The sequence below is a fragment of the Herpailurus yagouaroundi genome, unplaced genomic scaffold, assembly GCF_014898765.1.
Source record: "Herpailurus yagouaroundi ecotype Mexico unplaced genomic scaffold, PumYag 160, whole genome shotgun sequence".
Lineage (NCBI taxonomy): Eukaryota > Metazoa > Chordata > Mammalia > Carnivora > Felidae > Herpailurus > Herpailurus yagouaroundi.
The window spans coordinates 33,322,621-33,348,245 of NW_024412401.1; the positions used below are offsets into that span (position 1 = coordinate 33,322,621).

General features: G+C 38.2%; 1 protein-coding gene across 1 annotated transcript in view; it reads right to left on the minus strand.

The window, feature by feature from the left end:
* Positions 1-105: 105 nt before the first annotated feature.
* Positions 106-25,625, minus strand: part of CTNNAL1 (catenin alpha like 1) — a 68,352-nt gene continuing 42,832 nt past the window's right edge. The window contains exons 11-21 of the mRNA XM_040481173.1: positions 22,185-22,343; positions 20,502-20,594; positions 16,574-16,724; positions 10,805-10,842; positions 9,048-9,098; positions 8,801-8,955; positions 4,987-5,035; positions 2,162-2,218; positions 1,903-2,016; positions 1,145-1,228; positions 106-1,008 (exon numbers count right to left, since the gene is read on the minus strand). Coding sequence (XP_040337107.1) covers positions 943-1,008; positions 1,145-1,228; positions 1,903-2,016; positions 2,162-2,218; positions 4,987-5,035; positions 8,801-8,955; positions 9,048-9,098; positions 10,805-10,842; positions 16,574-16,724; positions 20,502-20,594; positions 22,185-22,343 — 1,017 coding nt within the window. The 3' untranslated portion in view covers positions 106-942. The remainder of the gene's footprint in view (positions 1,009-1,144; positions 1,229-1,902; positions 2,017-2,161; positions 2,219-4,986; positions 5,036-8,800; positions 8,956-9,047; positions 9,099-10,804; positions 10,843-16,573; positions 16,725-20,501; positions 20,595-22,184; positions 22,344-25,625) is intronic.

A 25,625-nucleotide genomic window follows, 5' to 3' on the forward strand; every position in this document is an offset into this window, starting at 1 on the left:
AATCAAAACCCCACACCAAACAAAAACAAGAAAAGTTTTAAACCCTAAAATTAAAAAGATGTAAGATGTTTGTTTGTTTTATAATGAACATTCCAAAGGCACATATACAAAATGAACGATTATTCAGAATTTATTTTAAAACCTCTCGGTTCCATTACTCTCATGTTTTCCATTCCATCAGCACAGAAAAGGATAGTTCAAAGACTATTTTTTTATACCAGTAAGATAGGCTTAGGATCCCAGCTAATATTGAAGCAGACTGGCCAGCTATGGTGGAAGGAGAAGTGAGAGCCATCTCCTAGTGAGCTCCTATAGGATTCCGTGGAGTGAGCTCCATGACCCTGCGTTTGGGAATGAGGGAGGGACACATGCAGCCCAAGAGACACCTGTGCTATGAAATGCGTGTTAAGAGAACAAATGTGTGCTCGTAGCATGGATGATCTGTGACAGGACAGCAAAGAGGCCAGTCACAATTGGTGCACAGAGCAATTGAAGAATCTACAGACTTAAGGAAACCCCTGCGTTCACCCAGTCGACTATATTTCTGCTGAAAATTAGTGTTCTACATGGTAAGCTTAAATAAAAAGAGAAAAGAGGAGATTAAGGTATTTTAGGCCAAAGGTGAGCACATATTCAAAGTAGCTTCTTTGGATTAAACTGTCATTAAGACAGTTGGGATATTTGGTTTGACTTTCAAGAATGTTGTTAGTGACAATGTGCCATTTTAAATTCACACCACAATTAGGAATCTAGAAACTACCATGGCATTTATTAGTTGTCGAAAAGCTTCACAATCACTTTCAAGATCAGAAAATAAAGCAAGATTTCATTACTGCTTTCTTTATAAAATTGTTGAATTTCTGAAAATATAAAGGATCATTTGCTTTTTTAAAATATCAGCTTTGCCACATGCAGTTCCAGAGATCTGCTCCCAAAAGCTTCTCAAGTTTTACCATCCATGGAGTCTTTATTGGTAACCGAGACCCATCTGTTGTTTTCCATCTGAAGCTGGAAAGAGTGAAGGCAATTAGTTTCTCCTTTGCTTTTACAATAAAAATTACAAAATTAAATAGTAACTATTTCTTTTGCATTTTCCTTGAAACTGTTTTAAGATGTGATTTTCAGACAGAAAAAAATATCTTACCTTCTTCAGCAGTTTATAGCAAAGCGAGAGAAGTTGGACCAAAATAGCCATCATGGATCTTGTCTTCGTAATACACTTATCAACCTATAATGACAACAGCCAAGCAAATCAGCTTCTAGAAGGAGTACTTCAGAAGACTGTGTCACTGATTTAGTTTTAAACTGATAACATTTCATTATTATGGAAATCTAAAGGATCTTAAAAGTCATAAGGATTAGGGCACAGGAGCTGACCTGACGCCCCAGAATACAAGTGCAGGACTGCCATCAGGACTCATGCCTATTTCATGGAGCCCTAAGGAAGAGTGGATGGAAAACCAACCAGTTCTATTTCGAGTTGTTTAGGTGCTTTTTAAAACACTCCAAATAGTGGCAGTGAACCCCCTACTTTGTAACTTCTGGCACTCTTAAGCCTGGCACTTTAAGGCAGAGGCTTAAATTCCCAAGACAAACAACAGGAGCCCCTACTCTGAGGAATTTTGGCCCTGGTTAGACATGTGATGACATCAGGATTTAAGGGTAGCTGCTCAGTGTTGTGGAATTAATTATGTCCAAAAAGCTAATTTAGTGAACCTAGTGCTCCCCGGAGTCTGTTATAACTACAGATGATAAATGATTCTTAGAATCAAAGCCTGAAAAATGGAAGTAAACTGCCCTTCTGTGGGTAATAACACTCTTTGAAAAATGGGCTAGAAGCAAACCTGGTTAAGTGTGAAAGTTTCTCAAGCGTCTCCCTGAATAACCCACTCTGCCTTTTACCTTTAGAAACACTTGATTTTGCAAAGGTGTCTTAGTTATTGTCTGGAGCTGGTGGCATAAAGGACTTAGTTTGTTTATTTCCAGGAGAAGCAAAAGCTTGTCATCATCTTTCAGCTGAAAAATAATTCAGGAAGTTATAGTAACTTCAATAAAAATCATCATCTTTTAAACCCTAAATACCCTTATACCTTAATAATATACCCCCACAGTGGGTATTCACATCACCACTATCACCAAGCAGGCAGATCTGTTGCATTACCTGTTTTGAGAAAACTTGCACGTTTGAAGCAAGCTTTAAGCCCTCTTCAGCAAAAACCTAGTGGAAAGAAAAAGTATCACTACTTAGATGTATATCTTATGGATAGTTCATAAGAAATATACTCACGGCTAATTGTCATATCTGTCATGGAACTCCTAAAGTTTTTCTTCTACCCAGGAAACACAAGTGTTCAACTGTATTCAGAAGATTTCCCAGACCTGATGCAGAATCAATCCCTGGAGACTCTCCTCTACACCTGGAAACCTCCAGTTGCTCTGGAGGGCCATACAGACACATGACACTTAACCATACAAATTATGTCCAGGCTCCCAGAAGGATCTGGAGCTCATCTTATAATACCCCAACTATAAAAAGGTGATGAATTGTAGAACATGAGATCAAAAGGGTTAGGACTTTCCTACTTCCAGCTAAGCAAGATAAAATTTGTCACCTGTACACATTCCTTAACCAGCCATTTGAGAGGACCGGTTCAGATCGGTTCTTGAGTATTCACCATGCATTTTATAGTTTAATGAGTTGAACAGGATGATGGCCAAGAATAGTGAAAAATAAGGTTGGACAGATAAGATTAGGAATATTTAGGATGATTATTTTTAAATGGTAACAGAATGTTTCAGAGTAAGAGACACCAGGGGAGAAAAGGGTGGGAGACTTAGCTTTAGGTGGCAGCAGATGAGAACAGGGCAAATGTGAGGGTGGTTTGTGAAGAAAAGTAACAAGCCTTAGTAATGAATTAGATAAAGAACATAAAGAGAAGGCAATACTTTCAGGGTTAGCCTTAACCCTTTATCCAACAGCCTTAGCACCTTGCTATCATTGGATGAACTGATCTCAAGGTCAAAAATCCTTCACTCCCTTCCTTATCCTTTAAAAGGGAAACCAGTGAGTTTTATACCTAGATCCTAACCAAACAGAATGACTCACTTACCCATACATTCCTCATTATCCCACATTACCACTTTCTGTTTACATCTCTTGCCTTCTGGCCCACAAACCTCTCGGGAGCAAGATCCATGTCTGTCTCCTGGAGTATCGTGGTTTTACAACCAACTTAAAGCCGATGACTTTCAAATCTCTCTCTCCATTCTTAAACGATCCTGACACCAGTCTTTTATATACTACTTGAACAAAACAGAATGCTTGATTTCCAACCTCTAAATCTGGTTTTCTCCCTCAGTGTTCCCTAGCTAAGTAAATGGCAATACAATTTACCGTTAGTCAAACCCAAAACCTTTAAAACCAAAGTCAGATCCTGCCACTCAGGATCAAAACCCTCAATGAGTTTTCCATCATACTTGGAAAATAAAAGTTAAAGTTCTTCCAGTGGCTACAGAGATGCCATACTTTACCACTTTCCTTCTGGCTCATTCCATTGCATCCACACTTGCCTCCTTATTGTTCTTCAGATCCCTCCAGCCTGCCTCAACATCTCAAGGCCTTTGCACTTGCTCTGTTTGCCTGAAATATTCTATCCCCAGATAACCACCCTGCTCACTCTCTCACTTCATTAATTACTCAAATGTTACCCCCTTAGAGGTCTTTTCTTGTCACCCTCCTATCACCTCTTTTTATCTTTTATAATTTTATCTCTAAATCCTTATATATGGACATTGTGTACTTAACTCTCTACTGTCTACCTCCTCCTACTAGCATGTATGCTGCAGGGCAGAGGGCAGCAGTGGCTTTGTTTTGTTCTCTTTTCTCCAAACAGCACTTACCCCCAGGATCTGACACACAGTACAAGTTCAATAAATATTTGATGAACATTTCACGTCCACCAGTTAGTAGTCAATTCAGTAGACATTGGTTTAATGAATAAGCTCACACAGGAAGAAGGTGACAAGTAGATCTTTTGCAGTGAAATATCCCTTGTGGTACGGTAGGACTTCGAATGGATATGAGCCAAACTGAACAGAATGAATCCAGAATTTATTAAAACTGTTTTAAGGGGAATAGCTCCTTTATAGTTGACTTCACAAAAAATACATACAAGAAATGTTACAAGAAATGTTCTCTATGAGTCTTCCGACTCTGATGATGATCACCCTCCCAAGGTGAAATCCCTTTCCTGACGGGGCTCAGGTGGCAGCACACGGGAATACCAAAGGAAACCATCAAAGGTGATAGAAACTGCACATTTCAAATGCAAGAACGCCCTTCGTTCCAGAAAAGCAAACAAACTAATGTGAGAGTTAGGGAAAGTAATCTAGCAACCCACTTGCCGATCTAAAGCCTCTACGTGAAGGAGGGGAATTTGAGATGGGCCTATGTGGACTTCCACAGATACACAGAGGCACAAGGGTGGGTGCGAGAATGTCTGTCTCTTCCTGAATGCCTTAACTCAGCAGGGATGTGAAAGGGAAGAAGGAAAACTGTACCAAGCACTCTCTGTCTCAAGCATATGACAAATGCTTTTTCATGTGTTGTTCTCATGCAATCAATATAATTCATCCAATCCATTAATGAAGAGGCCAAAATGCCATTCAGGAAAGCGTGCAGGATATGCATCTGCTAACAAGATACTTTCACCTCCTTAGGAAAACCTAGAATTACTGTTATTGCACATACTGTCAGCAAAGCCCATTCTGCTATATCCCGATAATATTTGACTTTTACTCAACAAGATAACCAAAAACGCTCCACAAAATGCTATTGCAAGCCCTCTACTTTTTCACTTTTCTCTACACATGTGTGTGCACAGGTAAACATACAAACGTGACATGGTAAATCATTTAGAAAACCCAGTTATTACCCACTTTTAGCCCAGAATTAAATTAGTAGCATAAAATGGAAATAAAACATACCTCTAGTTGATGAATTAAATCCTGGGAAGTTTTCAGTGGCCCCTCTCCTCTGAAATAAAATGAATTATCAAGGAGGTCTAAGAAAAAGTTACTGCCTGAAATTTGGTTATATAATATAAAACTTTTAGAGCATTTTGAGTATTAATAGATCCTAAATTTTGAAGAAGAATATTGAACAGACTAATAATACTGTGACTTTATTCTTAAACAACTTTAATATTTAACTATTACTTCTTAGGGCACTTTAAAAATTTTCAGTGAACTTTATATATGTTAATTTTATAGTGTAAAGGAACTTAACACTGACAAGTAATATTTAAATTTTATTTTTCCTTTTTAACCTTTTTCATTTTGCTTCATAAATTAAATACATGAGATATGACAACATGTCTTAACCAAAAGGCCTTTGTTACATAATGGAAAGAGGATCAGACCAAAACTCAAAAAATTCTCATTTTTAATTCTAAAACTTTGATAAGGCATGTCATTTAAGTTTCAATGCTGAGTATATAAAATAGTCATAATAATATTTGTGCTACCACTCTCATCAGAATAGGGAACATCAGATTGAAAACTACCAAGAAACAAGACCTCTACAAATGAAAAGCAAATCACAGCAAAGTGAACAACAGAATGCATTAAGAAGAGCAGTAGACTGGCATGAATCATAAGAAATCTATTAACCAATTCTACCCTTAACATCTGTAAGATGGTGAACAAATTATTCCTGTTCTCTGATAAATTGTTGTGCTGATCAAATGAAATTATGAAGCAGAAACCACTTAAAAACCTATAAGGCACTTGTAAGTTTGAAATTTTTTTAAACTATAAGGTACCAAAAAATCTTAAATATATAAATTATCAAGAAAGAGGGGTGCCTGGCTGACTGAGTTGGTAGAGTATGCAACTCTCGATCTTGGGATTGTAAATTCGAGCCCCATATTGAGTGTAGAGATTACTTAAAAATAAAACCTTTAAAATCATCAAGAAATATGAATAATCATCTATAAATTACTAAGAAATTCTGTAAATTGTTAAGATAGCAATAGCCTGAGGAAAAGCTATAAAACTACCCAGGAAAACTATAAAACTGGATCCTGTGAAGGCTAAACAAGCAACTACATGAGGTCGGTAAACCACAGGTATTAAGGGAAAACAAAACAAAACCAAAATTTGTTGGGGAAAAACAGATACACTGAGTGTGTGGGCAGAAAGCAAAGCCAGTATGAGATATGACCACAGATAAATCACCAAGATGTGTCAAATGGCACCAGGTGTCACCCCTTATGGAAAACCCATTTTTTCCCTGAACTCAGCATTCCTGTGCATTCACTACATCTAGTAACAAGTTCCATTCCACAGAGCTTTAGTGATCCCCACCCCTCATAATGCAGCCACTCATGCTTCCCTCTCTCTATGGGATGCATGTCATACACTATCCTGACTCTGAAACAAAAAATGCTGACCATATCATCCTGAAATATCCTGAAACAAGAAACAAGAACTAAAAGAGACAGTTAAAAACTTAACAAAGGAGCCACCTGAGTGGCTCAGTCGGTTGAGCATCCGACTCTTTTAATTTTGGCTCAGGTCATAATCTCATGGTCGCGAGACTGAGCTCCACATCTGGCCCTGTGCTGAGCGTGAAGCCTGCCTAAAATTTTCTCCCTCTCTCTCCCTCTGTCCCTCCCTAGCTTACAAGCATGTTTTCTCTCTCTCTCAAAACATACATACATACATACATAAAACCTTTAAAAAAATTCTGATGAATTCTCTGTTTAGGATGATTTTCTGTGTCAAACTACATTCACTTAGTAAAGATATTTCTGTAGTTTTCACCGATCAAAAAAAAAAAAAGATGTTGTTTAAAGATCTGCTGATTTTTATCACCATGAGGAAACTAGCATGATTGCAGCCAAATGTCAAGATCTTTGTTATCTCTGCTAATCTGTGCACATTTGGTGTGGGCAAACGAAGGAGTTCCATTGTACTTTCTTCTGCACACTTGACTCATCTGATTTTTGAAAGACAGGAACTAAGAAAAAAAGGCCATAATTGTGTTAGGAAGACTCAATCCCAGGAGAAGCTTGCTAAAAACAAGAACAAAAGAAGGAAACCACCAAAGAGGAAAGGTCACCAAAGCTGGAAAGTACAGTAAAGTATTAACAGATGACTGCTAAACAGAGGCAAAATTACTCAACTCCTATCATTTCTCCCTCACCCTCCAGAATACTCTATCTTGAAAAGCTAGAAGTGGGGCGCCTGGGTGGCGCAGTCGGTTAAGCGTCCGACTTCAGCCAGGTCACGATCTTGCGGTCCGTGAGTTCGAGCCCCGCGTCAGGCTCTGGGCTGATGGCTCAGAGCCTAGAGCCTGTTTCCGATTCTCTGTCTCCCTCTCTCTCTGACCCTCCCCCGTTCATGCTCTGTCTCTCCCTGTCCCAAAAATAAATAAACGTTGAAAAAAAAATTAAAAAAAAAAAAAGACTACGTCTTAAAAAAAAAAAAAAAAAAAGCTAGAAGATTTCATCAACAGGGAAATGAATGTTTCTTCCTCACTCTGATCTTCCTTCCATGCAAAGGCATCTTCACTAGCACAACATCCCTCACTTCTCTCAGCTCTCCCACTTATTCCATCCTGTAGAAGTATGTGGACTTTTCAGTTTTTTGGTGGCTTTGCAAAAATAAGTTGGACATGTAGCCCTCTCCTTTCTCCTTTTTCTCTTGGAAGTAAAGACGCCTTTGGGAGACACCTGCTCTTCCAGGTGTTCAGAGACACATTCTGTCCCTATGAAGTACAATTTCTTAATTCTAGAGATCATTTTAAAAGCTACTTGCTTGTGGACATAAACGACATTATCCAATAATAGCTTTATCAATATAAATGTTACTGGCCCCTATCTGCCATTCTTTTGCTTATGTTTTCATTTTGTTCAGAACTTGGGTGGGAAAAAGGGTGCTGTTTATTGAACCCCAATGTCCATAGAGTAGTGGAGATCCTATTTTAATTGAGCTTAAGACTCCAGACCAAATGGATTACATTCCAGAATACTGTAACAACTTATAGATGTGGCCCACTGCTGATAATATTTTCAAAATCAAAATGAGTAGAAGACCGAAATATTTTCCAGGTTTCTAAAAATAAAAAAGACAGATTTCAGAAAGTTAGTGAAAAGTTTGAAGTTATTTTTGAGAAAATTCTAGAACAGATTATTGACCAGATAACTGATGAATGTTTAGCAACATAAATTACTATACCATATGTATAGCTTGTTGTGGAAGATTGTGGAATGTGATCAACATGGACTTCAGTGAGGCATGTGATCAAGACTCTTGTAATGTGGACAAGACAGAGAAGGTAGGCCTTGTAACAGTGAAGTTAGGGAAATACTCTGCTATGAATACTGATTCCTGGAGATTTGGCACTCCATTGAGGTGGCAGGCCTCATGGTTGTATTCTTTGATCTCTATTATCTAATCAAGTACCCATCACTTACATAAAGAGTTAAAAGGCAGGTTTTCTAAACTTATTGATGCTGGCTAGGAGAAACAGATACATAGAATGACAAAAAGCAGAAAGCAAAATTATTTCAAAATTATGAAAAGGACACAAACCTGAAAGAGGATATCTTCTAAATCTAAATCCTAATTAAATAAATGCCTTCTTGTTGCATTCACTTAATTATAAGAACTTATGGTCTTTTTTTAACCATGTATTGGAAGTTGACTTTAACCTGTCAATGATTTAACATGAGTTTTTCTTTACACCGGATACTATCAAATTGATTTAAAAGGATCAAAACATCACTATATTTACCTAGTAAATAAATATAGAGAATAGGCCATACTGGACATGTTCCGCCCATTTCGAACAATCTCATTTTCCTGATCCTCCCATTTCTTGATCTCACAGTTGGCATCAGAGGTAAGCAAACCCAGCTTAAGTCCAAGCTTTGCTATCTTGGCTTGCTCCTATAAAATACACGTTTTCATCACCACAATATTGTCATTATTAATGTAAATGGAAGTTTAGAAGTAAGACTGTTAAAAGGAAGAGGTCTTACCTCAGAGTCAGGCTTGTCTGCCTTTAATGATTTCAGGTTTGCATTATTCTTCTGTGACAATGAAAAGATTAAGACATCTTAAAAAACAGTACAGTTATGGTGAGGAAATACAGTAGTAAAAGAAAGCATAACAAAGTACCTGTAATAAAATTTTAATTTGAACATTTTCAGAACATACTTAAGCTACATTAAAGCACGTTGAAACAAACTAATTGCAAACACTCTCCTAGCATGTGGGTTCAGCTTTGAATAGGTAGTTAGTTAGAAAGCCAAGGCCAGGAAAAGCAGATCATGACCCAGAAGGACTTAAGGACCTGTGCACCTTGTCAGAGTCCAGGTATTATATCTCCAAACATTCCTGGCCCCTCTGTTGAGTTATTCTTATGAAATGATGTCATAAAATTAGCTACCATATGTAGTTTTCCATATACTCCTATTGTTATGATTCTGGAGTTCAGTTCCTTTAACCAATTTGTCCTATGAGGGCTAATTTTGGCCCCCAAGTGCCACTGACATCCCAGTTCTTAATCCTTTACCCCAGGTCCTATAGGAGATTATACTTAGAATTTAGCACCTCATATTTGAATCAACATGTTTGCTGGGCCACTATTTTTGAAATGGTAATTTTTTCTATGTAAGCTATATGGAACTCAGAATATAGTTCCCCTAAGGTGAAAATATTGTAGTTAGGTTATCAGACTAGCCCACAGATGCCTATTTACATAAGTAGAAACCACCACCAATAGCAATGTTTCTTTGTAACATATATGCAGAAGCTCTTAGGAGACAGCAGCCTAGGTTGGCCATTCCCCCACTCTGAGGTCTGGTAGGAGCTCCCCTAGTTGGGCCACAATGGCTGGGGCTAGTGAACAGAAAGGTGCAGGAGAGGCTGGGAGCCCTTTTTTTTCCCCCTTTTAACATATACTTAAACTATAAACACACACACACACACACACACACACACACACACACACACACTGAGTAGATGTACACAAAGCATAAATTATAACAGAATAAAACAAAATACCCTAACCCCCTTAGCTAAAGAAAAAAGATCATCACCAATACTTTTGAGGCATATGTGTACCTCCTGATTTTTCTGTTTCTCTTATTATTACCATGACTTGATCCTTCTGACCAGCTATTCTGTCAGGAGTTTCACTGCAGAACACTCAAGAGCCTTAACTTTTCCCTTTTGTTTTCTGTCTCATGGTTTATACTTGCTCATTTAACATAGCCCTTTTGAGATTTTCTAATACTGCTTACTATAGAAGAAATGGGACAGAAAATGAAAACAGAGAAACCATAAAGTTGCACACATGTACAAATACAAGCTGCCTCTTATGTTCACTGGCAAATACAGATGATCTGTGATCTCTGGCCCTTCCTTGTACAGTCACATCATGTGCATCTTCCTCCTTAGTCTGATAGACTAAAACGCAACTGATAGAGCATTTAAAAAAGAATGCCCTGCAAGTTTTTAGATTTTATTTAGAATTTTACACCCTGTCTCATTCTTTTAAATTTAGTTGTGTTTTCATCATTTTTATTTTTACTTTTACAAGTTATTTTTATTAGAGTGTTTAATGAAGACTGAAAGGGAACGCCTGAAAAGGTACAGAAACCATCTTAATGCATGTAACCAAGCGGGCCACCTAGTGGACACTATTTTGGAACGCAGTCAGACGCATCAGTTTCAATATATAATTTGAATTTTGAATAAAACATTCCAAAATGTACAAAACTCTTCTACTTACCATTGGCCTTGGAAGTGAAAGGTAGCCATACTTCTCTCCTACAAATAACACATACAACTTAAAACAAATTTTCTATTAGCATATTTTCTATTATTCACATTTAATTTTTAAAATATTAAATAGGAATGCTAGTACATTAGTTTTGATAATTTAGTCTATTGATTAAATGTGTCTCAGAAACAGAATTGTAATTTGATTGGTGAACATGAAGATTGTCAACAGTTGTATCCCTAAGGTACCTGGTTGGACAATCTCTACCTCCCCCAGTGTAATAGCAGAAAGGCAAAATATCTCAGTGATAATTACTTAAATTGACAACAAGCTTCATTCACAGTGAAATCTTTTACAGTAGCTTGCCTCTAATGAAACCAGATTCTTCTTTTCTCAGTATGAGTTATCAGTGCTTACTTGCTTTTCTGCGAGCATCAAAGCAAATCATTTACAGCTCACTTCATAAAGTATTCTTCCAGTCAGAGAGCAACTCTAGTGCATAAGATAGGAAGATGAAATAAACCAAATAACAGTCTCTTCGCTGTGAATTAACACATGGCAGGAAGCACAGTAACTATAGAAAGTAAGGTACTGTATAATGCCCGCTTCATCCCTGTGCTTTCCTCTTTCAAACTTCTGGATCACGTATAAAGTCAGATTGCAATAGATGGTAGATTTTTTTTTTAAGCTTAGTTTGTTATATCTGAGGAAAGAATTTACAAGATTTGAACAGTAATTACTTCCTGATTTCAAAGAATGAAGTTTTGTTCAGCTGTAATATATTAGGTAGAACCATGTGAAATTGCTGATATTTAACCACTTTGAAATACAAAAATAGCAATTTCATATAGTTTCACCTAATAAAAGTAGATGCAATGTCAGAGTACTAAGTCACACACTTTCTTATAGAACAACTATTACATGAACAAGGTGAGCCTGCTCATAACATATTTACATCTTCATCTGGAACTGTGCTGTTGAATATGGAATCCACTAGCCATGTGACTAGTGAGCAACTGAAATATGACCAGTCTCAATGGAGATGTGCTTTAAAGTATAAAATACATATTGAAGGGGCATCTGGGTGGCTCAGTCGGTTAAGTGTCTGACTTCGGCTCAGGTCATGACCGCACGGTCTGTGAGTTCAAGCCCTGCATCAGGCTCTGCACTGGACCCTCTGTCACCCTCTCTCTCCACCCCTCCCCCACTCTCATTCACACTCTCGATCTCTCAAAAATATTTTAAAAACTAAATAAAATACATATTGGATTTTGAAGACTTAATATTAATATAATGGGAGAAAATGTAAAAGACCTCATTAATACTTTTTAAGTACTGATTATAAACTGAAACAGTATTTTGGATACATTGGATTAAATAAAAAATATTAAAATGAATTTCACCTGATTCTTTTGAAAATTTTCATGTGCCTCCTATAAAATTTTAAATTACATATGTGGCTCACGTTATATTTCTATTGAACAGTGCTGATCTAGAAAATGAACTGTCATTATGGGTCAGCCATTGGTACTTAGGATATGTTTTATGATTCAAATAATTTGTTTGTTGGGGCGCCTGGGTGGCGCAGTCGGTTAAGCGTCCGACTTCAGCCAGGTCACGATCTCGCGGTCTGTGAGTTCGAGCCCCGCATCAGGCTCTGGGCTGATGGCTCAGAACCTGGAGCCTGTTTCCGATTCTGTGTCTCCCTCTCTCTCTGCTCCTCCCCCGTTCATGCTCTGTCTCTCTCTGTCCCAAAAATAAATAAACGTTGAAAAAAAAAATTCAAATAATTTGTTTGTAATATCAGAATTGTAAGGGAATTTTATTAATGGTGTTCTGTTCTCAGAATTGAGAGAGAGAAATAAAACTTAAAGAAGACATTATTCCATGCCTTTTCTCCCAGCCCTGATATAAAAAGTGCCTGAATTAGGTGTGAATAGAAGACTTTCAGTCATTTAGAACCTCAAAATTCACCATTTATCTTAATTCAAAGTCCAAATCCTGTCCATAATATCCCTAAAAAAGTGGTCTTAATAACCTACAGAAATAAGCATAATCATTACTTAACATAATTAGCTTAGGTGTGAGCAGTTTTGTATTATTATCTACTCTTATGCTCCTCCATAGTGCCCATATCCCTGAAATGTTCACCTTTACTCTCCAAGAGGAAAAAAAAAGCGAACTATATTAATCTCTTATCTCTCCAAGAATCAACAGAGTTAAAGAAACCAGAAGGCACGGAGAAATAAATGCAAAGAAACAAAGAGCCTTTATATAATCTGGTTTGCTATTCACCAATTAATTAACTGGCACTTCCAGTCCCTGAGGGTGTCTTATAGGTACTTTGTTTTGCTCCCTATTTCCATCATTCAGTTGGACTAAGAATGGTTTGCATATTTGAGGAAAATTGCAAAACTGACCATTCTTCAAATAGTTTTTCCCCATAATGCTATTCAGGTAAGGTTGTCCCTCATTCCCCCAGTTCCAATATAAGCCAAGTTAAGTTGATAATAATACAAAAAACATAACAAAACAAAACAAAACAAGAAAAAAGTTAATAAAGATACCAAAAATCATTAATCTGAATCATTTTATATTAACTTTATAGTTGTTTTTTCCATACAAGTCTAATTATTGCCATTGATTCTAAGCAGAGCAAATGTATTGACTCAGTTATGTTTAGCTATTACATCAAATTAAAGAAGTGGCATAAGCAATTTGTATCTCTGATGAAAACATTAGACAAAACAATTTTTATCTTCTGAATGCAAACATTAGCAGTCACTGGAAAAACAGGAATGTTTATGGGGAAAACATACTTGATATTTGATTTATAAAATGGTTTTCAAAGAACTGTTTTCACAGGGGTATCGTAAGTTTAATACTCCCTAAATCAACACGACAGCTGTACCATCTTTACTTCTCACTTCACCTCCAGATAAATGAAGTTCACAATTCAGCTCAAAAGCCCCTCTCATCTTATGGGAGTACCAAAATGATTTCTTTTGAAAACCTAATTGAGAAATGCTGCTCTCATTTTCAATACCCAGAACTTTTCTGAATCTCTACAAACTAAAGCTAATATCCCAAGGACAGAAAAGCCTCATTATTTCACTAGAGATGGGCTATGTTATTCCCTATTAGAAGTTCCTACAATTAGCTCTTTTGATTCTGGAAAGAGTTCTACATGGCATGACCAGAATGACCACGTCCCCAGACCCACTTAAAATGAATGGCTAAGTACTGAAGGAAAGGCGATTATTAGGTAACCACAGGAGTAGGACTGGGGTATTCTAATCCAAACCCAGTTGTCATCCTCAAACTTTCCCTCGTCTCTGCATTCAATTAATCACCAAATCCTACCAATATTACTTATAAAGTTTTTCTTAAATCAGTCCTCTTATCTATCTCCATTTCTATTATTATTATCTCTTGTCTGATGGACCACTGCCTTGATTCGAACTCCATGTCCCCCAAACAAGCTCATATGGTTCCCCCTTCTATGCTCCCTATTTCAGTGAACAGCACCTTATGTATCCAATCTGCCAAGTGACATGGTAAGTGCAGAGCTATGGAACAGGGCTGCTAGGTGCATCCCTATAACCTGAAGCCCAGTCATATTAATTCTAAGATGGTTCAAACAGAACAAGAGAAATTCAGCTTCCTTAAAGGAGAGGTAGAGTCTACAGACTATGAGAGAAGTCTCCTTTTCACATTTAGGTACCTAGAATAAGCTCAAATTCTAAATGCTGTAATTACATATTCAGCACTAAGGGAAAGTAGAATCTTCCTGATTGGGTCCCTTCCAAAAAGAAGACCATGGCTTCCCAGGAGGTTTGGGTAAGAAGGCAGAAATGGATGAAGATAGAAAGGCAGTAAGGCAAGTATTGATTTTTGAGTTCTTAAAACAATCCCAGGAGGCCCTATTGTGCAATTTGAGTGTCTCACGGTAAGGGGGACAATGACCTAGCTCTGAGACTGACTTCAAGTATGAGAACACTAAAGTCTCTTCTCATTGCTTACCATGTTGTGTGCTACTTAATTGGTTGGTGAAACGATACTTGCAACATATCTGATAATTTTTCTAGTAATGAGAGTCAAGATATTCAGAGCAGAACAAAGGTAGCTAGAATACGGCAAAGGCTTTTCAATAATAGCTGTAACGTGAGTTACAACAGTAGCAGAGAGAAATGAGGATCTGAAGAATACACTCTGTCCTTTTAGGGAAGCAGTGGACAGGTGCAAGGTAACAGGCAGGCTTGTCATAATAACCGTACAGCACAGGAAAAACAACACTGTGACACTGGACTCAGTCCAGCCAATAATGGCTAACCCAGAATTGGACTTCTTTGTCAGAAAAGCTATTCTTATGAGCTTAGTGATAAAAGTCAGGACAAAGAAAGGCAGTACAAGAAATCAACCAACTCTATCTCAATTAATTCCACATAAGGATCCTTCTGAACAGCAAGATACTTTACCAGTAAACAATGGATGGAGTATTGATTAAAGGCAACAGAATTTCCCACCTAAAGAAGAATTTCTGTTCAACCCTAAGGAAGTTAAGGTTTTCCAAGGACAGGTTACCCACATCTAAAGAAGAAACTGTTTACATAACATCCAGCTTAAAAGGAAAAGAAACCATAATTGACTATGTAGTCCAAAAATAAGTGTAGGATTTTCCTGTTTCAACTCTGGTCTATCTGTAGTGGATGCTAGTGCTGAGAAGGGCAGGGAAGCCACTTTTCTTCGTTTCCTAAACAAGTCCTATGCCTAAATTATCATTCCTCTTTAAATGTGGATCAATTATATCACGTTACCTGTTAATATATGAAACTTGCCTCACATAAAAATCCATGTGCCTATTAATGCTTTATAAAAGCATCAAAATGATAAGCCATTTAGACTATCACAGAAATCTTTAAATGTAGAAGCATGGCAAACATTTATTATACTTTACAAATTACGCTATATTTACAAAGTCTATCATTTCCTGATTTTTAATAACAAATCAGCAATTATCCTAAATACATATTTTTTAAAACATGAAATGTTTAAATGTGCAATTCAATAAAAATAAGTATGTAATTTGATGTTACTGTGACTTAAATGACATTTTATTTAAAAAAAAAAAAAACAAGCATGCTTGACACTAACAGAAGCCATTCAAAGGGAAAAAAGTACATGACAAGACATAAACATAAGAGGATACACCATACAATGGGAAAGAAACAAAACTCCCAGTTGATATTAAAATAAAGAGGATGCCTTCCTATACATTGTGCAGTGCTATTCTACATGTTGTAGAAATACCAATGAACTTACCCACCACAGGAAATATTCCAAGATTATGCAGTCATCAGAGAAAGAGATTCCATCCAAGTGGAAGGAAAGCAATTCAAAAATCAAATAACTACATTCATTTCATTATGAAGTTAGTAGAATTAAATCAGAGAATAATTGTATTACAGAAGAGCTTTTATACTGAAACTAAAAAACAATTTAGATAAAATATTAAATGACTGGATTTCAATCAGAAAACTAGAATATTAACATTTCAATGAAATCTACAACACTGTTGTACAATAAATTATACTGCTTAGATGCTATAATAAAGGACAGACAACACCGTCCCAATTTTTCTGTGGGAGATAGGTTACTATAAAAGTAACCCATTGGGTGATAACAAGATAATTCATCTTGTAACTGAGGTTTGACATTAAAAAACTAATAGACTTAATTACAATAATAACATGTTTAAATATGTGGATAGTTTCTCACCTCGTCTTCCTTCGAAAACATCATTGATTTCTCTTAGCAGTGTTGATATGTCACTAATCTGGGATTCCCAAGCTTCACAAAAGACATCTAGGTTTTCTTTAGCAATTTTACTAGACGGATGCAATGTCAATGTTTCAGCAGCAGAAATTATCTAATGAAACACAACAGACACAGGTGTGCATTTCAAACTCTTAGTTCTTAGAATCATCCTGGAGACCAAACTTAAGTCTGTGCTGTTCAACTCAACAAACAACTATGAAATAATTTCCACACGTAAGCTCCATGTTGGCCAATGTGGAGACCCACAGAACAAACCTCACTGTTTCTTATAAGCTGATCCACAAATAAATAGGATGCACGATTCTACACAAGCATTTATTCAGGGAGCAGTGACCTTTATTTCAGGAAAACTGGGTCAACGAAGTTGCTTCCATCGCAGAATTCAAAGAGTTATCTACACAGACTACAAAGAGTAGACTGTGCACTGTAGGTACAAGAGATGGGGGAGTAGTCGTGGCAGCAACGACAGTCACAGGGGTAGTGGTAATGGTGGCAGTAGCAGCACTGGTATCAGTAGCGGTAGGGGTAGTAATAGTAACGATGATAGTAGTAGTAATAACGGCAGCAGCGGCAGCGGCAGCGGCAGGTGGGTAGTATTACTGGTAGTGGCAGTCGTAGTAACGTACACACACATCTATGAGTACGTGGCAGGTACGTTCTTGAGATGCTCTTTTAGGTGCTTGATATACATTAGTATTAATCTTCAGAAACACACAAAATACTGGCTATCCTTCCCAAATACACATTATTCCCGTTATACAGCTAGAGAAACCGAGGCTCAGAGATACCAAGTAACTAATATATGGCTATTCATTCACCTACTATGTGCCAGGTACTGTACCCATGTTCCAGGAGCTGGGGAAACAGCTGTGAATGAAACAGATAAATTTGTCTGTCTTCATGGGGCTCACATTATGAGGGAGACAGACAATAAAAAACATACAAGTAAATGTTAAGATATTTCAGCGATGATAAATTGTATGTATGACAATAAAGGGTAAGAGAGATAGAGGGTGTCAGAAGGTCACCGAAAAGGAGGCATGTAAAAACAAAGAACTGAAGAAGTCAAGGAGGCCATGAGGGAATCTAGGGCGAGTCATTTGGGATGAGCTGGGAACACTTCTAGTATGTTCAGGGAACAGCCAGCAGGCCAGTGTGACTAGACTGACATGAAAAACAGGAAGGTCACCAGTGGCCATGTGATGAGGAACATACACAGTAAGGACTGGACTTTACTGTGAGATAGGAAGTCACTGAAGAGCTTTCATAAGACTGATATGATCCATGCCATGCTCCCTCTAAGGGAATTAGAGCTACAAGCTCCTCCTGGTTTGGCACAGTCCCACGGGCACAGGGCTTGACAAGTAGGTGGCAGCTTCAGGAGCATAACAAGGTTCCCCATCTTCAGGGAAGGTGGGTACATGGGCTTGCCAGAGAACCACGGGCTAGATTTCAGCAGGAGTGCCCTCTTGACCAGGGCACTATATACATATACATATATATATATATGTGTATGTGTGTGTGTGTGTGTGTGTGTGTGTGTGTGTGTGTGTGTATTTTTTTTTAATTAGAGAGAGAGAGAGAGAGAGAGAGGGAGAGAGGGAGGGAGAGAGGCAGAGGGAGAAAGAGAATAGGGGGTGGAGAGAATCTTAAGCAGGCTCCACATTCAGTGTGGAGCCCAATCCTACAACCCTGGGAGCATGACCTGAGCTGGAATCAAGAGTCAGATGTTCAGGGCACCTGGGTGGCTCAGTCGGTTAAGCATTTGACATCAGCTCAGGTCATGATCTCAAGGTTCGTGGGTTCGAGCCCCTCATCAGGCTCTACGCTGACAGCTTAGAGCCTGCTTCAGATTCTGTGTCTCCATCTCTCTCTGTGCATTCCCCCCGCAACCCATGCTCTGTCTCTGTCTCTTTCTCTCTCAAAAATAAATAAATATTAAAAAAAAATTTTAAAGAGTCAGATGCTCAACTGACTGAGCCATCCAGACACCCCTAGGATCTAACATTTTAAAAGAACTATAAAAATGACATAGCTAAAGTAGAGATGTCCAGAAATAAATATAAATTATCCCAGACACATGCTCTAATTCTTTACTTGATCCCTTTGTGAAACAGATAGCAAAGACTAGGAGTAAAAGCTGAGGCTGTGGGAAGAAAAAGATTTCTCAAGTCATAGAAGTTGACAACAAGCTCGATCACTGCCCTGCGGAAGAAAGTACGGTGGTCCCTGATATTCCTGCTGCAGTAAAAACAGTAAGCAGAGAATTACAGCCAAGTAGCAAGCAGGGCTTGAGGGTAACAAGAGCTGACGGCACATGGCAGGAGAGTCAAAACTTTCAATTCCACTGAAATACATTTATAGCCAAGGTGAGCAGGATGAATCTCAAGTGGACAAGCAAATATTAAAGCCTTGGTTTTTCCTAATAAACAGAGATCCTCTGGTTATAATAAAATGTTCAGCTGATGATCATTGCTAAGGGTCACTCATGTAGTTCCTGCTTCCATAATAAGCCTTTGACACTATTCTCTACAGGGAAGCTTATTGTCCTTCTAACGTCCATTCATCACGGTTCTGCTAGAGGACACACGTCACCACTGTGTCTAAGTCACTTGCACTGTTCTCAGCTATAAATCCAAGGGCTCTACATCTACCATCAAACACAGGAGTTAGGAGTAAGTCCTTGGTTGACCATGATAAATGAAATAAGAACTCCTGGTAAATTGTATTTTAGAACTTAGACCTAAAAAAGAAATGAAGTTCTAGCCCTCACTTTTCTCTTTAACTTGACAGGGACAGTATTAAATGGGGTATCAATTTTTAAAAGCCTCTTGGAAATTATAAACACAAAGTAATATTTCAGAAAAGTCAGAAAAAAATAATTCCCAACTCTTCCAAACAAGCACAAGAACTTTCATTTCCACATATTCCTATGTACGTTTTCATAGCAGGATTATAGTAAGTATACAAATCTGTATCCTGCTTTTATCATCTAACATTTTAACAAAACACTTTTAAATGTTGCTAATTCTAGTTGTCATAATTATTATTTTAAGGTCATAATGTATTATTTGCCTGACTTCAGATACTTATTTTGCTTCCAACTGGATCTTATTGTAAGTAATGCTGTAACATTGCTTTAGTTTTTGTTTTTCTAATTTGCTTATGTCCTAGGAATCCTAGGTCAAAACACATAAGTAATTTTATGGCTTGGTCCATAATAGTAATTACTTCTTTAAAAGATTTTATTTTTTAATGTTTATTTATTTTTGAGAGACAGAGACAGAGACAGAGTATGAGTGGGGAAGAGGCAGAGGGAAAGGGAGGCACAGAATCTAAGCAGGCTCCAGGCTCTGAGCTGTCAGCACAGAACCCGACGCGGGGCTCAAACTCACGGACTGTGATATCATGACCTGAGTCGAAGTTGGATGCTTAACCAATTGAGCCATCCAGTCACCCCCAAAAGATTTTATTTTTTTAAGTAATCTCTACACCCGATGCAGGGCTTGAACCCACAACCCTGAGACCAAGAACCACACTCTCCACCAAATGAGTGAGCCACAGTCGCCCCGGTAACTTACTTTTCAAATGTGTCATAACAACCTTCATTGTAAACAGCTTCTTGAAAATAAATATAAACTAGGACATCAATTAAATGGGCCGATCTCCAGTTTTGCAGATAAGTAGCTAACCCAAGGCAATGTAATCTCTGTTCAGGCACACTATCTATGAAAACTCCATTACCTTCGTTACTCTCAATAGATTTGGCTTCTAGTTATGCAGAACCATGCACATCTTCCTTCCACAACATTTGTTATGACACTCAGACAAGACATAATATAAAGCAATGATCTGCTATTGATCATACCTGTTGGCCAGTCACCTGAAATGTCTCCTCTGCATGTACACAGGTTATTTCAAGAGGTTCTGTCCCAGATATATGACGCAACAATCGACAGGCCTACGAGAAAACATTTCGATAGTTCAACTTCCACATTCTCATTCTTCACAATACAGGTTTTCATTGTATAATTAGGAAAGAAAACAAAGCCTTACACATAAACCTATTAAAACCTTATTAAATTAAATCTTATTAAAAATCAAGTTGTACATTACTGAGAAGATTATTATAACACTATATTGGTTACCAATAAATTTTCTAGGAATAAAGCAGGAACCAATAAGGGTAGAGCATATTGTCTCTTTGTCTCTGTTTCTTATCTGATAATGGCAAGTGGGAACAGAATACTAGAACCAGGACGAATCTTTGAAAGGATCTCGTAGTAAGTACCCACACATTGTATGTATGAAGAAACTTAGAGTAGTGACTTGCCCAAGATCCCTCAGCTACACTATGTCAAGCTATACGTTCTATCTACCAAGAAACAACACTTCTCCTCAGGGTCAATTAATTAACACACCTTTCACTGGAGATAACACTGGATTAGGCAAGGCTGATGTAGTGAGAACCTTTATCAGAGAAAATTATTGCAAATCTTGAGACTTAGGACACAAAGCATTTTTTCCACTAAAAAAATTGCTGCAGGATTCCTATAAATGCCGACTTTGTTTACAGTCATAATATTTGGTTTATAAACATAACAGCACTGGGGTGGGGAAAATTAAGTGAAGGTGATCAAAAGGTACAAATCTCCAGCTATAAGATAAATAAGTTCTGGGGATATAATATATGTCTATAGTTAAAGGTACTGTTTTGTATATTTGAAAGTTGCTAAGATCTTAGAAGTTCCCATCACAAGGAAGAATTTTCTGTAACTATCTGAGGTGATAGATGTTAAGTAAATTTACTGTGGTGATCATTTTGTAATGTATACATATATGAAATCATTATGTTGTACACTTTAAACTCATGACACTGACATATGTGGTCTACAGCTATGTTTGGCCAACGGGAAGCCCCAGCAATAGACCAGCAGGAATGAAAGGAGTAAGAGCCTTTATTCTCCCGCTCTTTCTTTGCAAGGTTGCCTCGGCCTGTTTCTGTGTCTAGTCCTGAAATTGAACCTCTCAAGGTAGCTTTCTGGAAGACTCTGTGTCCGTCCAGCCTCCAGGAACCACTCATTCCCCCTGTTAATTTGGGCCAGGGAGCAATACCAGCTCTACTGTCACTAACCCCAATTACTGCACTGCCATGGTCCCCCCACACCCTGTCTATGCAGTTGTGAATAGCTCCTTTATTAAAGCCTTTTACATGATCCTAATTCAAGTATGCCATCTCTTTCTGCTGAGACCCCACAGATTCAAATGCAAACAAATCATACAACGTATCTCCATTACTCTACTCCATAGCCTAATCTCTCTGAGAGAATAAAGACAAGATTAATAATAAGTGCATCTGTGGGTTCCAGCATTCTTTGTTTGGTTTTAGAGGCCAGACTATTGTTGAACAGATCAACATTATACCTTTAAAACTGCAAAGAAGATGGAGGAAATGCCCATATAAAGTTAACCAAAAGCTGTTAATATTCCCTGATGATAGTACAACTATCATGAAGCCATAATGACTCTAACAAACGAACCTATTACTCACCTCAACAAGCTGCTCTTTCTGTTCAGAGAGTTTACAGGCATATTCAGCCAAACCTTCTAAATTTCCTTCTACTCCAGTAAGTTTTAATGCTTTTAGAACCACATGATCAGCATGGTATTTTAACAGATCTGCTGCCAGCTGAGTTGCTGTACTGTGAAGCTGCAGATGTGGGGGGTGAAGGGTAATGAAAGAAAGACAACAAACAAGAAGGTTCTGTAATCACGCACCTCACAAGCATTTAAAAATGAAAAAGCAATCTCACTTGATCCACTGAGAGGAAAGTGCAAAGTTTCTTGTGGTAATAGTAGAAGCTGTATAGCACTGGCAGCTTGTAAGTTCTACCAGGGTGGGAATGACACCGACATCTTTGAGTCCCCAGTGTTGGCAGTGATGCTGTGTGTAGAAGATGGACTGCTCAGCCCATGCAGAGTGGCCGGTCCCTATTTCACCCTGCCATTAACCAGCTCTTTCTCACGCAGCTTTTCTCTTACTTAAAAAAATGCTTCTGCTCCTCAAAAAGTTAGTTAGGAATAGAACAGTTCCTTATTAAGAGGATGGTATTGGGGCGCCTGGGTGGCACAGTCGGTTAAGCGTCCGACTTCAGCCAGGTCACGATCTCGCGGTCCGTGAGTTCGAGCCCCGCGTCAGGCTCTGGGCTGATGGCTCGGAACTTGGAGCCTGTTTCCGATGCTGTATCTCCCTCTCTCTCTGCCCCTCCCCTGTTCATGCTCTGTTTCTCTCTGTCCCAAAAATAAATTAAAAAAAAAAAAAAAAGTTGAAAAAAAAGAGGATGGTATTCAGAGTACTAAGAGGAAAATCAAATGGCGTTTCATGATGATTAGCGTTTGTTAGTCATAGACTTTTAAAAAGGTATTGATGAGAGATTCAGTCAGTTAGGTATTCAACACAACTTTATTAAATGCTCAGACCATGGCAGACACTGTATTAGAGGCTGGACATACATGACAAGTAGGATACAACTCCTTCCCTCAGGGGGTTACAGCTTCTCTGTAGTTCTATCCAGAACTTTACTCCCCAACTCTTGGGTCACAGGAGAAATGACAGACAAAGGGTAACCAAAACCCCAAGGCTGTATTTGACTTGGAATGGATTTTAAGCATAGCTCACTCTCAGCAGGTATCTTTGGGTCCTGTAACTCCAAAATCTTTTCATTCTGCCTTTTGTCTTTAAAAAAAAAAAATGATGTGATGGGTTATTCTGGGGTTCTCCAGGAAGAGATCATTTTTATTAACACTGTCCTAAGGAAAATCTGACTTTGAACTAAGCCCATTGATTTTTTTTTTTCCTGGAAGTAATCCAACGTCATTTCAGACTATAGGACATTTACAAAACTAACAATAGAGTAGTCTGCATTCACGCTACCAAGTGAGAATAATTACAGTCAGAAACAAAGACATTAAAATGTACTTTCCTTTGGAAACTAAATGCCACATAAGAATTTGAAAATATTTTATTTAACCATCAGGGCCTTAGAGAATACCTAATGCCAGCCCTTTATTTTACAGCCTATGAAACAGGTCCTTAGGGACCAAGTGACTTGCCCACAATCACGTAAATCTGATAAGTGGGTCTAGAGATAACTTATTACCAACCATAAGGGAGAGAGGACAAACAAACTGGAAGTTCCGCTCTGTGCAACGAACCGACAATAGCTCTACAGACATCATCTGCCTTCCTCCTTCTGAAAATTCTTCCAGGTTGATGTTGTTACACCCATTTCAGACGTAAGGAAAATGAAGCTGGTAGAAAGCCACTCAGTCTATCAGCAAAGGATTTTATTCTCTTACTGATAGTCAAGTTTTAACAGTAATTTAGCTAAAATTGAATAGGCTGGAAAAAAAATGGATAGGCTTTTTTTAAACCAAAATAACCCACAACATCCTTCTATGTTTAACAGGATGTAAAAATGAAGGTTCCAACAGAGGTCAGTACCAAGTAAGATGTGAAACAAATCATCATACATGTAATTTATAAAACCCAGTTTCATTCCCTTGAACCCTTGACTCTGCAAAAGTGTAAACGAATAAAGGAATTAGAGATAAGGAAGCTCTGTTTGGAGAGTGGACAGGTGCCTACTGAGTGCCACCTCCAGGCAACCCCCAAAGTAGATGGAGCCGCGTGACATGGGAGTTTCAGTGAAGGGCTGAGGGTCTCACACGAGGGGCACTGCAGAACACACTCAAGCATCCCTGAGAGACAAAGTCAGCTTGAAACAGAGCCCAAAGCATCCTGTAAAGGCGCCAGTTCCAAAGAACTTTCCACCTCCCCACTTTCTCTCTTCTGGCCCTGAGCCACACTTGGCAAAGATCAGGAACAGAAGCTAGATAAAGGGGGGACGAAGAGAATAAAAAGAGACCAGAGACTACCCTTTCCCAAAAGCCCTAGGTGGGGCTGGGGAACAGGGGCTAAGTCCTACAATCAAATGAATATCAAAGTAGCGATTAATATATTGGGGAAAACATTCTCATTTTTGAACTGAGATTGTGTGTCAGGACCTAAGCCACGAACTGGCAAAGTCACTCTGTAAAGGGTCAGGTAGCAAATATTTTAGGCACAATTTCAACTGCAGTCACCTAACTTTGTTGTAGTGAAAAAACAGTAGACAACATGTAAGCACACAGGCAGGACTATGTCTCCCAAAATTTTATTTACAAAAGACAACCTGGTCACAGTTGGCAAACATCTGACTTAAAGAGACTTGCAATTACCTGAGAGTGATCAAGTAAGTCACAGGATGGTCAAGTTTTCATTCAGGAAGCAGGGAAATCTCAACCAGAAGAATGTTTTTAAAAATCAATTTTATTAAGGTTATAGTTTATATGCAGCAAAATATACCAAGGATGCTGTTTGATAAGTTTTAACAAACATATCTATATTGTGGTGGTGGTTACCACTGTAATCAATATTTACTGCATTTCCATTACCCCAAAAATTTCTTCCCCAACTTCTGGCCCCAGGCAGCCACTGATCTGGTTTCTGTCACTATAAATTAGTATTGCCTTTTCTAGAATTTCTTCTAAATGGAATTACACACACACACACACACACACACACACACACACACACACACGCTCTTTGTGTCTGACCTCTTCATGTTATGTTTTAGTGATTCACCCATATTATTACCTGTATTGATACTGTTCCTTTTTGTTGAATAGTATTTGTTATAGTTATACCAAAATTCATTTATCGATTCCTCTGTTGATAGAAATTTAGACTGTTTCCAGTTTGGGGCTATTATAAATAAAGCTGCTGTGAACATCCATGTACAAGCTTTGACAATGATGGCACTAATTAAATGGTGGCTTCCAGGGGTGCCTGGGTGGCGCAGTCGGTTAAGCGTCCGACTTCAGCCAGGTCACGATCTCGCGGTCCGGGAATTCGAGCCCCGCGTCAGGCTCTGGGCTGATGGCTCAGAGC